The following is a 15,913-nucleotide window of genomic DNA, read 5'->3' as shown; positions in this document are numbered from 1 at the left end:
TTTTTGACCTATACTATGACATTTTTTGATTTTGATCTTACTATGACATTTTTTGACCAATTTTGACGCCATACTGACATTTTTTGACCATTTTTGACTCCTTACTAAAACTATGACATTTTATGACTGTGTTTGACATCTTTCCTATTATATGACAGTTTTTCACCATTTTTGATGCTATACTATGACATTTTTTACGCCATAATATAATATGGACTTTTTTGATTGCTTTTGACCATTTCTGACATCTTACTGTACTTAAATTGCAGATTACTTTTATTATTTTCATTATCACTTTTATACTGAACATAAACAATTTAATGTCAGTGCTCTGTGTTGGACAGCTGATGTAAAGCTTTAAGTGAATTACCTAGAGGCCTCTGTCCTGGTTTCAATGAACTTCTTCATTGTACTGAGACTCTGTGATCGTGGATGATTTCTCTGAGGTTGCAGATGACATCTCTGTGATTGTGGAATACTTCCCTATGATCATGGACGGCATCTCAGTGATTGTGGATGTTGTCATGGATACAGTGGTGATACCTGGAAGAAATCCAAGAAAAACATACAAAGGAAAATGATCAATACACTACTACCTATTCCTCATCAACAGTTTAACCATGAAAACACAGAGAAATACTCAACATTACAGCTGAACCACAAAACAAACATAAGAGGGCTATTGCAGAGAATGAACATCAGTCCTCACCTGAATTGAAGCTAAGAAATTTTTCAATCCCATTTTGACTGATCCTTAACAATAACAATCTAAGACAGAAAATGTAGCAGTTGTTGGTTCTGATGTATTTGATATTGGTTGGTGGCAGGTGAGGCAAGCCAGTCAATATGTCCATAGACAAAACATACATCACACAACTATTCTGATAAATATTTTGATGATAAATAGTAGATACAGTTGATTCAACAAAACAAGACATCTGAAAATGTCACTTTGAGCTCTGAGCAATTACATTTGATACTTTTATCTGATTTAATAGACACAATAAATCTTTTCTTATTATATTCGGTACTAAATTCATAAAATACTAAGGTTTGAGCTGGGATTCACCTAGTGACAGTAAACAAAAAAACAAAACGATTGCTGACATTAATAATTCAGCTCATCAACACATTTTTTTGCACTCAACTATACAATGACAAGTCTATTCAGTAATTTTCAGTCTGGGTAAATGTTTCGGACACATACCTGCTGGGCTGCAGGATGACTTTCAGAAAATGGGTTGTTTACTGTCACTTAAGACAAGAAAAAGCATCACAAACTTAGGAACTAAAAATTAAATGTCAAATCACTTCAATGTTTGAGGCTCAAACTTGTGGGGGAGCACAGAGTTAAAATGTAGTTTTCATCATATAACTGAGCTCAATCACATATTAAAACACCACAAACACATTTTTCATCACTAATATGCACAACTACACAACAAGATGCTAAACTGGCACAATGAAACAAAAAAATAACCTCAAAGAAATGTAAAATGATCAGGAATGGACACAGAACTACAGAGATGCGGTGAGAATGACCACAAAGAGACAAAGAAGCAGCTGACTCTAAATAGATGTAAAATAGCCAAGGTGCAAAATGATGCAATAAGACCACAAATAGACACAAAACGACATGATAGACCACTATGTATGGAGTTAAAATGAATTTGATGGAACACAAAGTTACAAAGATGCAAAATGTCAGTAAAGTGACTGTAAACAAATACGACAGGGATTTAAGCAGATTATCAAGAGCTTGTTGTGTTTTCACCGTCCATGTTGGGGGTCCACAACTCATGTGAGGGACACCTCAGTCACGAAAACGCAAACACACTCATACCCACATGATAAAAACCACTGAAAATGGGAAATAAGGCCAAAAGTGATCATTAAAAGGGAATGCTAATGCTAACGCTCGCCACTAAATCTAGCTGCTAGCTAGTTCACTCCTCCCAGAAGGTCATGGCCAATGACGACATATGATGCAGTCAATGATGACACATGCAAGCTAACAACGGCAGAAAAAATGCCAATTGGCCAGCAGATTCTGTTCTGCCCAGCAACCAGCTCTCGGTCTTGTAATACATCCACAGGGAAGGTAGGACACCAACTTCATCTCTGTATCCATGATGCCTGTAGTACGATCCTGTAGTTACCTCCACCTGACGTTTGCAGATTTGTCATTTTCCAGCTTAATAGCCGACCTCTGTCTGTGAGTGAGGAGATACTGAAGACCTCACCAAACGCAAATATCAACCAAGACAAGTTTATTTAGTGCTTTGAATGAGATATAACAGTCAACAAGACAAAATGTAAAGACAATATAAAGCAATGAGAAATATAAGAGTGGATCAGAAAATAAAAACTGAAGAGTAAAAGTCACAGTGCAGAGCAGGAAATAAGTGATTTTCATCAATAATAAACTCAGTGGTGAACAGAGGTCTTCAGCACTGGTTTTCATGTTTCAGCAGACCTGCAGTTCTCTGGGAGTCTGTTCCACATGTAGAGATAAAAACTGAATGCTACTGGTCCAGGTTTAGTATGTTGGTCCTAAACTTCAGTGTCTTATAAACCAACAGCAGGACATTTAAATGAGTTCTGACAGACAGGAAGTCAGTGTGAAGACCTGAGAACTGGGCTGATATGATCCACTTTCTGAAGGTTAAGATTAAAGTGTTTCTGAAATCAAATCAAATCTGACGTCTAATGTCAATGAACAAAGCAGCTCAGTGCTGATGACAGAGGAACAGAGCTGCAGAGCATTTAAATGACTCTGTCATTTCCTCACCAAAACCTTTTAGCAGTGTCCTCTGATACACCTGCATTTCTCTTTACTACCGTACATCTGCAGCAACAGCCTTTACAAGCAGCAGCCACAGCTCTGTGGGTTTATCCAGTCCTGGGTTTTACCTGTCAGGCTGCACTCAGCCTCTGATTGGTGGAGGTTGTTACGGCTCCATCCAACCAGAAACAACCTGAAACATGACTGACAGCTTCACTGAGCGTTTTTAGTTAACAAATAAATCTCCATCTGAATTTACACTGAATTATTATTCTGCTATAAAACAGCAGAACTGAAGAGCAGTCAGAGTGAAGGCACATTATTTCTCATAAAGTGATTTAACGTGCAGTTAATCAATGATTCATTAAATCCTGACACTTGATGAACTACAACAGTCTGAGTTCAACTGAGTTCAAGTCCTTTCAGAGGGATCTGGTCTCTGTGTGAAGCTCAGTCAAACAGAGAATCAGCTGATTTCTGTGACTCAACATCCAGACACACTGATGCTGCTCTGTCAGATCCAGAGGAACACACAGGGATGATGGTGGACTGGACTCTGTGTCTGACAGTGGAGCTGTTCTCAGATCAGTTCAGACTGCTTCTTCTGATTCCTCTGTCAGTCACTGCTGGATGAAGCTCTCCTCTCCACTCTACCTCCCAGTAACATGGTCCAGTCAGAGCCTCTCTACACACAAGCTGCTGCTGCTGCTGCTTCAACATCTGGATCATCAGGACTCAGCTCATCCCCACCTCCACCTGCAGAGAGAGAGAGACAGAGCAGAGAGGAGGTGGATCAGTGTTTACAGAGACTCTTCATCAGCTTCTGGCTGATCTGATTGGCTGACTGTTCTCTGTCTCTCTGTCTTTCTGTCCAATCCTGAAGCCTGTCACCATTCTCCTCTCACAGCTTCACTGAGGAAAGCAGCCACTGAGAAGGTCCCAGCTTTACAGGAAACACTGGATCTCTGCTCTGATACTAACTGTGTTTAGGACAATACTGATGGAAGCAGCATGGACTGACTCCAGATACTGACCTCACAGTCTCCAGTCTGTAGTCTGGGTCCTCCACAAGATCATGGAGAGGCTTCACTGCTGAATCATTCAGGTAGTTGTGACTCAGGTCCAGTTCTCTCAGATGGGAGGGGTTGGACTTCAGAGCTGAGACCAGAGAAGAACAGCTGATCTTTGACAACCAGCAGTTCATCAACCTGAATAAAGAATAAAATATAGAGATTAAATCATTGATCAATCAGATCTGTCCTGATCAATAATAACATCATCAGTAATAAGAAGTGAACAGACACTGTTGATGACAACTGAGTGAAATGAACTGAACCTGAAAGTTCCTGTAAAGCAGTGATAGTCATGTGATCTGAGTCACTCCACAGAGAAATGTGCTTTTAACCACCCAGCTAAATGTGAATGGTTAAAAAGATCAGCTAATGTAGAAAATCCAGTTTCTAAATCTTGATAAATGAAGGAGCCTCTCTGCTCTGATGCTGGGGGCGTGTTCGCTGCCAGAGCTGAATCCACGCCCACTCAGTGCAGCACAGTGACAGTTAGCATCCTGTTAGCATCCTGCTAGCTCCCTATTCTGTACGTTTGAGCCACCGGAGCTTTTTGTTGATCAAACAGCCAGAAACAAGTCACTCTGTTTCTGCGGTCATATCACTGATGTTCATTAAAACCAAGTATAAAGACTGTCTTTGTCGTCACAGTGAAATGGTCAGTGCAGAGACCGTGGTGGTTTGGTTCCTCAGCTCTCCATCACTGTGGCAAAACCTTTACCAGTCAAGCAGGAGAAGCACTGATGCTAACGCAGCGCTGCTATTTATAACAGGTACAGTGTTGGGGGCGGGGTTATGCTGAGTGGTGGCTCTTCAGACCCCCCCCCAAACAACCCTGAGAATGAAACTGATGGAAAACTGTGAAACAGTCTGACTCCACACTGCAGTGACACAGAGTTTACAGACGTGACACGTTCTCAGGAACTGTTCTCTAACACAAACCATGTGTTTACAGACAAATTTGCTCTATATGAACCTGAAGGAATAATTCTCAGTGTGAGATCAGAACAACTGACAATATGGAACAACCACTATTTAACATGTCATTCATTCTAAATCAATGGATTCAAGTTCTGTGAAGATAAATGAGCTTCAGTTGTGGATTAAAGACAGAAGATCTCCAACAGTAACAGACAGTGAACTGACCTCAGAGTCTCCAGTCTACAGTCTGGACTCCTCAGTAAACCACACAGATCCTTCACTCCTGAATCCTGCAGCCTCTTGTTCTTACTCAGGTCCAGGTCTCTCAGATGGGAGGGGTTGGACTTCAGAGCTGAGACCAGAGAAGAACAGCTGATCTCTGACAAACTGCAGTTCTCCAACCTGAATAAAGAATCAAAGATGTGAGTTTAGGAGACAAAGTTCCTGCTTGAATCCATTCAGTGTTTCATCATCTGTTCAGAGCTGAAGAAGGTTTAGAATGAACAAGTTTAGAAACTGGAAACTCCAAACACCTGAACCAACAGGATGCAGCTTAAAAACAGTCAGAGACACAAAGAGAAAAACAGCTCTCATTAATATTAATGACAACATGCTGCTGCTTCAATAAAGACGTAGTGACTTCAGCTCTTAAACTCTGCAGCTCCACCACAGGCTCCATCTACAAACTCAGGCTGTGCAGACACATTTATCTGAGATTCAACTAAAGATCCTCGAGTTTTCAAAGAGAACAAACATGTCAGACTGAACTGTGGAGAAAAGTCGACCAATGATTCAAACTAAATCTCCAACATTGTCACTTCCTGCAGTGGAGACCACATTGAACAAACATGGTGAGTTTGGTCTGAATCTCTCAGTCAGTTTCTCTTCAGTCTCATCACTTGATGTCGTGTTGGAACAAGAAAATACTGAAGATACATTTGTTCATGTCAGAGTGGAAAACAGTCTGATGGGATTTAAACAGTGAAGGATTTTTCTTCTTCTATTAAAGTTTGAAATCTGTAGCTCAGCATTTCTCTGCCACAGTCACTGGACTAAACCACAGAAGAAGAAAACTGACTTTACCTTTAAGATCCTCAGTGTGGATCAGTATAATATGAGCCTGATGTCTGCAGGTTAGAGTCAACACAACTTTACCATCACATTCATCTCAGCACACAAAGAAAATATGGAGTCTGACCTCAGAGTCTCCAGTCTACAGTGTGGACTCTGCAGAAAACCACACAGCTCCTTCACTCCTGAATCCTGCAGGCTGTTTCCCCTCAGGTCCAGTTCTCTCAGATGGGAGGGGTTGGACTTCAGAGCTGAGACCAGAGAAGAACAGCTGATCTCTGACAACCTGCAGGACTCCAACCTGAATAAAGAATCAAAGATGGAGATCAAATCATTGATAATCAATCAGATCTGTCCTGATCAATGAAAAACAACAACAACAACAACAACAACAACAATAATAATAATGATAATAATAATAATAATAATAATAATAATAATAATGAGTTGCAGTTAATGCAGTGAAACACATTTAACAAGTAAATTCAGCTCAGTTGTGTGACTTGTGTTAAAGGTCAAACACACACAGACACAGTTTGATCAAACAGACATTAGTCCTGATGATTCACTGAAATCAACTGAAACAGAAAACAACAAGAGTTTTTTCTTCATGTTCTTTGTCCAAATATCAGCTGTGAGGATCTTCTGTTTGTTGTTGTGACCAACGACCACTGGACATTTTCTACAGTGTATTTAGAAAACATGAGTCCTCTGACTGGGAGAAATACCAGTGTGTGAGTGGTGAAGGTTTGATTGAAGTGAACAGACATTATTGATGACAACTGACTGACATGAACTGAACCTGAAGGAATAATTCTCAGTGTGAGATCAGAACAACTGACAATATGGAACAACCACTATTTAACATGTCATTCATTCTAAATCAATGGATTCAAGTTCTGTGAAGATAAATGAGCTTCAGTTGTGGATTAAAGACAGAAGATCTCCAACAGTAACAGACAGTGAACTGACCTCAGAGTCTCCAGTCTACAGTCTGGACTCTGCAGAAAACCACACAGATCCTTCACTCGTGGATCCTGCAGGTTAATGTTCTTACTCAGGTCCAGTTCTCTCAGATGGGAGGGGTTGGACTTCAGAGCTGAGACCAGAGAAGAACAGCTGATCTCTGACAAACCACAGGACTTCAACCTGAATAAAGAATCAAAGATGGAGATCAAATCATTGATAATCAGATACAAACTATTTTAAATTACCGATGGATTTAATAGAATACTTTGGAAAATGCTCAGCTGAAATGTCAACATGATTCCTGCTGAACAATAAACAACAACAATAATAATAATAATAACTTGAGTCATATCAGACAGAAACAGTTAGTTCATCACTGGTCAGTTTGGAGATTTGGGGCTTTTTGCTTCTAGAACATGTTTGACTTCAGACTAGTGGAAAGAAAAGGTCAGAAATCCACAGCTGAGTGTTTCTCTATCTACAGTTTGTCCCAGCAGTTGTTGTTCTCCTGCAGCATGCAGCACTGTGTCTGCTGTCTGCAGCAGGTCATGTGTGGGATGGTTGTAAAGCTCTCTCTCCTGCAGTGTTATCACAGACAAACATTTCATCTGGATCAGCAACAAAGCCTGAAAATGCACAGGAGGGTTGATGACTCAGCACAACATCTCATTGGCTGCTGTCCATCTCTGACAACGTGATTTGTTCAGATGAGTCATGTGACGTGCTCTGACACTTCCTGGCTGAGCTTTCAGCAGGAACTTTATCATCTGAAAATGAAGAAACAAGTGCGTCTAAAACCTTCCCAGAAAAGACGACAGCAGCTGTCACTTGGAATAAAAGCCTGACGTATCAATGATGAAATGTGTTGATGAAGAGCACAGATGGATAAAGTGTCAGTCAGAGAACAGCAGTGTTCAGACAGCAGAGGCTCATCATTCATGGAGCTCATCTGAATGAACTCATCAGTGGCTTCATTCGTCCTCACTGTGAAGGAACAGGCTTTAACATCAACAGTGAGCTGATCAATCAGAGCTTCAGCTGCAGTTTGCTTCTACACTGCAGTCTCTGAAAGAGATGGAGACCATGTATCTACATCTACACGTCTTCAACACTTCACCAGGAATCATGTTGTGTTTGATGGGAGTGTGCACGTGGTGCTCTCAGTGCACGAGTCAGGGCTGGAGGATGAAGCTGTAAAGAATCAGCAGAGTGTGGAGGATTCCTGGGCTTCATCTTCAAACTCATCAGAGACACAGAGTGAGTCAGGGGAGGAAACTGAGACAGAGAAAAGCTGAAGCTGAAGGGAAACAAGAAACATCTCTCTCTGTGTCTGCATCAATCAAACTGGACCAGATGATCAATAAGTGACACATGACACTCAGAGACCTGGACTCACTGCACAGGACCAAGGAGCAGATCAGGCTCATACACATGTTGACCCAGATGTAGGAAGATCTCCAACAGTAACAGACAGTGAACTGACCTCAGAGTCTCCAGTCTACAGTCTGGACTCTGCAGAAAACCACACAGATCCTTCACTCCTGAATCCTGCAGGTCTTTGTTGTCACTCAGGTCCAGTTCTCTCAGATGGGAGGGGTTGGACTTCAGAGCTGAGACCAGAGAAGAACAGCTGATCTCTGACAAACTGCAGAGACTCAACCTGAATCAAGAATAAAAGATGGAGATCACATCATTGATAATCAATCAGATCTGTCCTGATCAATGATCTTCTTTGTGGGTTAAAGAAATAAGATCTAAGATAGTGACCTGACTGAAGTTATTGAAGTGGTAGTTACATTAAACTCAGCTGTGGATTAAAGGTAGAAGGAGAGTAACAGACAGTGGTGCAGTGGTTAACACTGTCACCTCACAGCAACAAGGTTCTGGGTTTGAACCCCGGTTCACCCGGAGCTCTTCTGTGTGGAGTTTACATGTTCGTCTCCAGGTGCTCCAACTTCCTCCCACAGTCCACAGACATGCAGGTGAACTGGTGACTCACCTGTTCTCTGTAGGTGTGAGTGTGAGTGTGAATGGTTGTTGTCTCTATATGTCAGCCCTGTGATGGACTGGTGATCTGTCCAGGGTGTACCCCCCCCCTCTGGCCCACTGTCAGCTGGGATTGTCTCTGACCCTTAAGGATACAGAAAATGGATGGATGGATGGAACAGTAACAGTGAACTGACCTCAGAGTCTCCAGTCTACAGTCTGGACTCTGCAGAAAACCACACAGATCCTTCACTCCTGAATCCTGCAGCTTGTTGTTACTCAGGTCCAGTTCTCTCAGATGGGAGGGGTTGGACTTCAGAGCTGAGACCAGAGAAGAACAGCTGATCTCTGACAAACTGCAGGACTCCAACCTGAATAAAGAATCAAAGATGGAGATTAAATCAGTTGTCAATTAAAGTGCTGCTCCTGAATTTTGTCCTGCAGCTCCTAAAATGATTTTTTTGTGCTACTGGTGTAAAAAGTCTGAATCTCTGCCCCCACAGCACCTCAGCCCTCCAGGAACCCAGGAACCTCTGGTCTGGTTCTGTTCCTCTAATGTTGTGGGTCATTGTCTTGCTGTAGGATGAAACCCTGACCAACCAGTCTGTCTTCCTTTGTCTTTCTCTCACCAACACAGGACTGTTTCCTGCTGTATTGTCCTGATGATGCATCAGACAGTAACACAGTTTGTTCCAACACTGTCTTTGTACAGACGGTTTCAGTCCTGTAGGAATTATCTGCTTCAACTTTCAACACTTCATTTCCTTCCACGGCTGCATTAAAAGCTGAAGTTCACCTGAAAAAGGCCTTTTCTCTGGGACATTAACATGATGTTTCAGTTTGACCTCAACTGTTTCTGTTTAGTTTATCACTGACCTGTGAACCATTCAAGGTTTTTCACTGAACTTCAACTGATTGAGGTTCAATAAAGACTGATGTTCTACAACATCTGACTGAACCAGTGAATCTAATGTAACTGATTAAAGACAGAAGATCTCCAACAGTAACAGACAGTGAACTGACCTCAGAGTCTCCAGTCTACAGTCTGGGCTCTGCAGAAAACCACACAGATCCTTCACTCCTGAATCCTGCAGCTTGTTGTTACTCAGGTCCAGATGTCTCAGATGGGAGGGGTTGGACTTCAGAGCTGAGACCAGAGAAGAACAGCTGATCTCTGACAAACAGCAGCACTTCAACCTGAATAAAGAATAAAACATGAAGATCAAATCATTTATGATCAAAAGCATCTTCAGTTATAAAAATCTGATGAGTCACAACCACTTTCACCAATTAATATGAAACTTCAGATCTTGGTTCAGCCAAAGTATGAAAACATCAACTGATGACATTCAGTCCACTGGGTTTTCAGATACACGTTTGGTTTTGTGGCGCCCCCTATGGGTCGGCCTCAAAAAGCTTTCGTAGACCTGTTCCAGAGTCATCAGCAGCCAGGACCAGAGGAATGTAAAGACAGAAGATCTCCAACAGTAACAGACAGTGAACTGACCTCAGAGTCTCCAGTCTACAGTCTGGACTCTGCAGAAAACCACACAGATCCTTCACTCCTGAATCCTGCAGCTTGTTTTGACTCAGGTCCAGTTCTCTCAGATGGGAGGGGTTGGACTTCAGAGCTGAGACCAGAGAAGAACAGCTGATCTCTGACAAACCGCAGCCCCTCAACCTGAATAAAGAATAAAAGATGTGAGTTTAGGAGACAAAGTTCCTGCTTGAAACCATTCAGTGTTTCATCATCTGTTCAGAGCTGAAGAAGGTTTAGAATGAACAAGTTTAGAAACTGGAAACTCCAAACACCTGAACCAACAGGATGCAGCTTAAAAACAGTCAGAGACACAAAGGAGCTGAGCTTCTATCAACTAATAAAGGGAGAAATCTGTCCTTTGATTTTCTCTACATTCACTCATCCAGTCCACTTCAACCTGAACATGAGGAACATGAAACAACAGTGTGTGAGTACGTCAGAGCTGAGGCCACACATCCACATCACTGACCTCATCATTACAACAAAGATGGCTGTGAGCGTCAGGAAAACCTCCACCCAGGATGATATATCAGGATTATTAACAGGTGGAACAAGTCATTGATGAACCACTGCTGCTATGGAAACCAAACATTACACCAACCCTCATCAAACATGCTAGATTTTCTGGTTTTCATCTAAGAGTCATGTATGAATCAGGAAATGGTTTGAACTCATGTTACAGATGGAAATTGTTTCTCTTATTTTTCTCACTGATGAAAAAAGAAACATTTCAGTGATTTTCTTTTCTGCTTTTTTCTCCAGTGATGAAATCAAAACATGTCAAACACATTTTTAGTCTCACATCAAATCCTTCAGTAAAATACTGATTCTCCAGTTCAGGGAAAGACCTGCTGACTCACACTGATTCAATTTATCATCACTCACTTTACAGTTTATTAGCTACACCTAGATAAAGCTAATGTATGATAATACAACAGGCCTGTGATAAATCCTCCTCCATCAGGATTATAATCTTCAGTTTGAATCTAATCTGTGTGAGAGGATGTTGATTTATTTTGGAGGCTGTAATTTGTCGTCATATTAATCTCAGCACAGAACTACAATACTGTGTCTGACCTCAGAGTCTCCAGTCTACAGTGTGGATTCCTCAGTAAACCACACAGATCCTTCACTCCTGAATCCTGCAGGTTGTTGTTACTCAGGTTCAGTTCTCTCAGATGGGAGGGGTTGGACTTCAGAGCTGAGACCAGAGAAGAACAGCTGATCTTTGACGAACTGCAGGACTCCAACCTGAATAAAGAATAAAACAGAGATTAAAGAATAATTAATGTTCCAGTCAGATATGGACCAATCTGCCAAAAGAAAGACATGACAGTCAGAAGACACACAACATTATGCACCTTCTGTTTAAAGTGCATGGAGAAATGAAAATCACCTGCAGAAAACATTTAGTCCTATTTAGACTGAGGTAGTGGTGCACTGCTGCCTCATGTGGCTGAAATGACCCAACATCATTATTATCCCCATGTTTCAGCCTCAATAAGCTCAGTCACTGACAGAGAACTGACCTCAGAGTCTCCAGTCCACGGTCTGGACTCTTCAAAAGATCAGTCAGATCCTTCACATCTGAATCCTGCAGGTAGTTTCCTCTCAGGTCCAGTTCTCTCAGATGGGAGGGGTTGGACTTCAGAGCTGAGGCCAGAGAAGAACAGCTGATCTCTGACAAACAGCAGCACTTCAACCTGAATAAAGAATAAAACATGAAGATCAAATCATTTATGATCAAAAGCATCTTCAGTTATAAAAATCTGATGAGTCACAACCACTTTCACCAATTAATATGAAACTTCAGATTTTGGTTCATCCAAAGCATGAAGACATCAACTGATGACATTCAGTCCACTGGGTTTTCAGACACAATTTTGGTTTTGTGGCGCCCCCTATGGGTCGGCCTCAAAAAGCTTTCGTAGACCTGTTCCAGAGTCATCAGCAGCCAGGACCAGAGGAATGTAAAGACAGAAGATCTCCAACAGTAACAGACAGTGAACTGACCTCAGAGTCTCCAGTCTACAGTCTGGACTCTGCAGAAAACCACACAGATCCTTCACTCCTGAATCCTGCAGCTTCCAAGTGTCACTCAGGTCCAGGTCTCTCAGATGGGAGGGGTTGGACTTCAGAGCTGAGACCAGAGAAGAACAGCTGATCTCTGACAACCTGCAGGACTCCAACCTGAATAAAGAATCAAAGATGGAGATCAAATCATTGATAATCAATCAGATCTGTCCTGATCAATGATGTTTAGTCTAAAATGAGCAGAGTGACTTTGTCCTTCTGTTATTGTGGATCATCATAATGTCAGCCTTCTACAGACATCATCCAAATATCAGCTCAACATTCATCCACCTGTTCATGTCAACACTGATTCAGAACCTGCTGCTGACCTCAGTCAGTCTCTAACTAGAGGATCAATATCAGATCAGACACGTTGGACTAAACTTACTTTTTTACACTCATGCATCAGTCTAAACTTGTTTCACTGTTCACATTTGCTCCAACATATGATCAGCCTGTCAGTTCTCTCTAAAACATTCTGAATTACACTGAACTGTTTGAAAGACAGTGTTTATCCATTTGATAAGACAGAAAATTCCTGGAAATACTGAACTTTGTGTTCAAACAAATCCTGAACATTTATCAACCAAAACCATAAAACTTCAGTGAACTGACCTCAGAGTCTCCAGTCTGCAGTTTGGACTCTCCAGTCCAGCAGAGACCAGCTTCACTCCTGAATCCTTCAGGTCTTTGTTGTCACTCAGGTCCAGTTCTCTCAGATGGGAGGGGTTGGACTTCAGAGCTGAGGCCACGACTTCACAGTCAGTCTCTGAGAGTCCACAACCACCAAGTCTGTCAGGACACGTGTTATAGAACATGTTATTATCGAAGAGGACACTTTATATTGACTTGAAGCATTTGATGACAGAGTTGGACACGTCCTGGTGTTTTGCTCACAATGCACAATTCCACACCAAAAGTGATTCGAGGTCACAGTACAACTCTGTTTGCACATCTCATGACTGAAAAGAAGCAGGAAGAAGAAAAATCTTATTATATTCACCTTTGAACAAAACCAACCTTTGACTGAAAAACTAAAACTGTTTGTAACTCAACAAGATGTTTGATGAACATCTGCTACAAAAACACAACAAGACAAAAACAATGAGGTTCTGATCCTTTGGGACTTGAACCATCAATAAATCCATGGTTTAAAGTCATTTAACTGATAAAATGCTGTTGTGATCAAACATCAACCAGAACCAGTTTATTAGTCTGATCAGGTTTACAGCTTGTCTCCATCACTCTCAGGAAGATCAATACAAAACTGTTCACTGTAAAAATTATTAGAAATAAATAAAGAACTGTTCATTATAAACACAACCAACCAAGAATCAGTATTTAACTCTCACACAATCTGAAACTGATGCTTTAATTAAATAAGTGGAAATCTATTTTAATAATAATGATCTGAGTTTTATACAGTATATGTTATATTTCATTACTAATCTACATCATGATAATAACATTAATCAGCTGTGGACTCACCGAGCCTTCCTGCAGTTCCTCACAGCTGGGATCAGTCTCCGTCGTCCCTCCTCTGATGTGTTGTACGTCTTTGGGTCAAACTCATCCAGAACCTCCTCTGACATCTGCAGCATGTAGGCCAGAGCTGAGCACTGGATCATAGAGAGTCTCTTCTTTGATCTGTTCTCTGACTTCAGGAACTCTTGGATCTCCTGATGAACTGAGTGGTCGTTCATCTCCATCAGACAGTGGAAGATGTTGATGCTTCTGTTAGGAGATGCTTTGGTCTTCCTCTTCTTCAGGTTGTTGATGGCTATCTGGATGATTTCTGGACTGTTCTCTGTCTGACCCAGCAGACCTCCTAAGAGTCTCTGGTTGGACTCCAGAGAGAGGCCATGAAGGAAGCGAACAAACAGGTCCAGGTGGCCATTTTTACTTCTCAGAGATTTTTTGACTGCTTCATTCAGGAAGACATCCAGGGTTGAATCAACATATTTATTTCCCAGGAACTTCTTCAGTACCTGTGTCTTCCTGTTGGTGAAACAGTGGAACATGTAGACTGCAGCCAGAAACTCCTGAACGCTCAGATGAACAAAGCAGTAGACTGTTTTCTGGAAGATCACACTCTCTCTTTTGAAGATCTCTGTACAAACTCCTGAGTACACCAAGGCCTCTGTCACATCAAGACCACACTGCTCCAGGTCTTCTTGGTAGAACATGATGTTTCCTTTCTCCAGATGTTCAAACGCCAGCCTCCCCAGCTTCAGAAGAACTTCCCTGTCAGCCTCCGTCAGCTCCTGTGGACTCGTCTCATGTCCCTCATGGTACTTGTTCTTCTTCCTCTTTGTCTGAACCAGCAGGAAGTGTGAGTACAGGTCAGTCAGGGTCTTGGGCAGCTCTCCTCTCTGTTCAGTCAACATGTGCTCCAGAACTGTAGCAGTGATCCAGCAGAAGACTGGGACTCCACACATGATGTGGAGGCTCCTGGAGGTCTTGATGTGTGAGATGGTTCTGTTGGACAGCTCTTCATCACTGGATCTCCTCCTGAAGTACTCCTCCTTCTGTGGGTCAGTGAAGCCTCGTACTTCTGTTACCCTGTCAACACATGAAGGAGGGATCTGATTGGCCGCTGCAGGTCTGGAAGTTATCCAGACCAGAGCCGAGGGAAGCAGATTCCCCTGGATGAGGTTTGTCAGCAGCTCGTTGACTGATGACTTCTGCGTGACGTCAGACACAACCTTCCTGTTGTTGAAATCCAGTGAAAGTCTGCTTTCATCCAGGCCGTCAAAGATGAACAGAACTTTACAGACAGCCAGCTTCTCTGCTGTGACCTTCTGTAATGTTGGATGGAAAACATGGAGCAGCGTGAGAAGACTGTACTGCTCATCTCTGATCAGGTTCATTTCCCTGAACGAAAGCAGAACCAGCAGACTGACATCTTGGTTTTCCAAGCCCTCTGCCCAGTCCAGAGTGAACTTCTGCACTGAGAAGGTTTTTCCAACACCAGCGACGCCGTTGGTCAGAACCACTCTGATGGGTCTCTGTTGCTCAGGTAAGGCTTTAAAGACGTCCTGGCACCTGATTGGAGTGTCATGGAGGGTCTCCATCTTGATCTCCAGCTGCCTCACCTCATGTTGGGTATTAACCTCTTCACTCTGTCCCTCTGTGATGTAGAGCTCAGTGTAGATCCTGTTGAGGAGGGTTCTACTTCCTGTTCCATCAGTTCCTTCAGTCACACGTTCACATCTCCTCCTCAGACTGATCTTATGTTCATCTAAAACCTCCTGCAGACCACTATCTGCTGTCTGCAGTCCAGGTCCTGGTCTGGGTCTTTGTCCACACTGGGGACAGGAGGAGTCTCCTGATGGACCAGACTGGTCCCAGTATGAGGTGATGCACTGTCTGCAGAACCAGTGTCCACAGCTGGTAGAGACTGGATCCTTCAGGACGTCCTGACACAGATCACAGCAGGACAGCTGCTGCTCCACAGGAACATGACTCCTCTTCCTCTTTCTGTGGAATCAACACATTCAT

The 15,913-nt window shown here is 42.3% G+C and overlaps 2 protein-coding genes across 29 annotated transcripts in view; one reads left to right on the top strand and one right to left on the bottom strand.

The window, feature by feature from the left end:
• The window catches only part of LOC108891199 (homeobox protein Nkx-6.2), a 55,306-nt gene that overhangs the window by 23,341 nt on the left and 16,052 nt on the right, over nt 1–15,913 (top strand). The gene's annotated exons all lie outside the window — the stretch shown is intronic.
• The window catches only part of LOC108891198 (NACHT, LRR and PYD domains-containing protein 12), a 73,401-nt gene that overhangs the window by 47,686 nt on the left and 9,802 nt on the right, over nt 1–15,913 (bottom strand). For 19 of the 27 annotated variants that reach the window (XM_051076584.1, XM_051076583.1, XM_051076596.1 and 16 more), the window contains 12 exons: nt 13,901–15,892; nt 13,028–13,204; nt 12,353–12,529; nt 11,869–12,042; nt 11,417–11,590; nt 10,307–10,480; nt 9,823–9,996; nt 8,997–9,170; nt 8,297–8,473; nt 6,817–6,993; nt 5,972–6,145; nt 4,999–5,175 (listed from right to left, as the gene is read on the bottom strand). In XM_051076584.1, the coding sequence (XP_050932541.1) occupies nt 4,999–5,175; nt 5,972–6,145; nt 6,817–6,993; nt 8,297–8,473; nt 8,997–9,170; nt 9,823–9,996; nt 10,307–10,480; nt 11,417–11,590; nt 11,869–12,042; nt 12,353–12,529; nt 13,028–13,204; nt 13,901–15,892 (3,921 nt within the window). The remainder of the gene's footprint in view (nt 1–4,998; nt 5,176–5,971; nt 6,146–6,816; nt 6,994–8,296; nt 8,474–8,996; nt 9,171–9,822; nt 9,997–10,306; nt 10,481–11,416; nt 11,591–11,868; nt 12,043–12,352; nt 12,530–13,027; nt 13,205–13,900; nt 15,893–15,913) is intronic. The other 8 variants (XM_051076595.1, XM_051076598.1, XM_051076589.1 and 5 more) reach the window with 8 other exon arrangements.

Source organism: Lates calcarifer, linkage group LG16_LG22, assembly GCF_001640805.2.
Source record: "Lates calcarifer isolate ASB-BC8 linkage group LG16_LG22, TLL_Latcal_v3, whole genome shotgun sequence".
Lineage (NCBI taxonomy): Eukaryota > Metazoa > Chordata > Actinopteri > Centropomidae > Lates > Lates calcarifer.
This window is presented reverse-complemented; position numbering and strand designations above follow the sequence as displayed.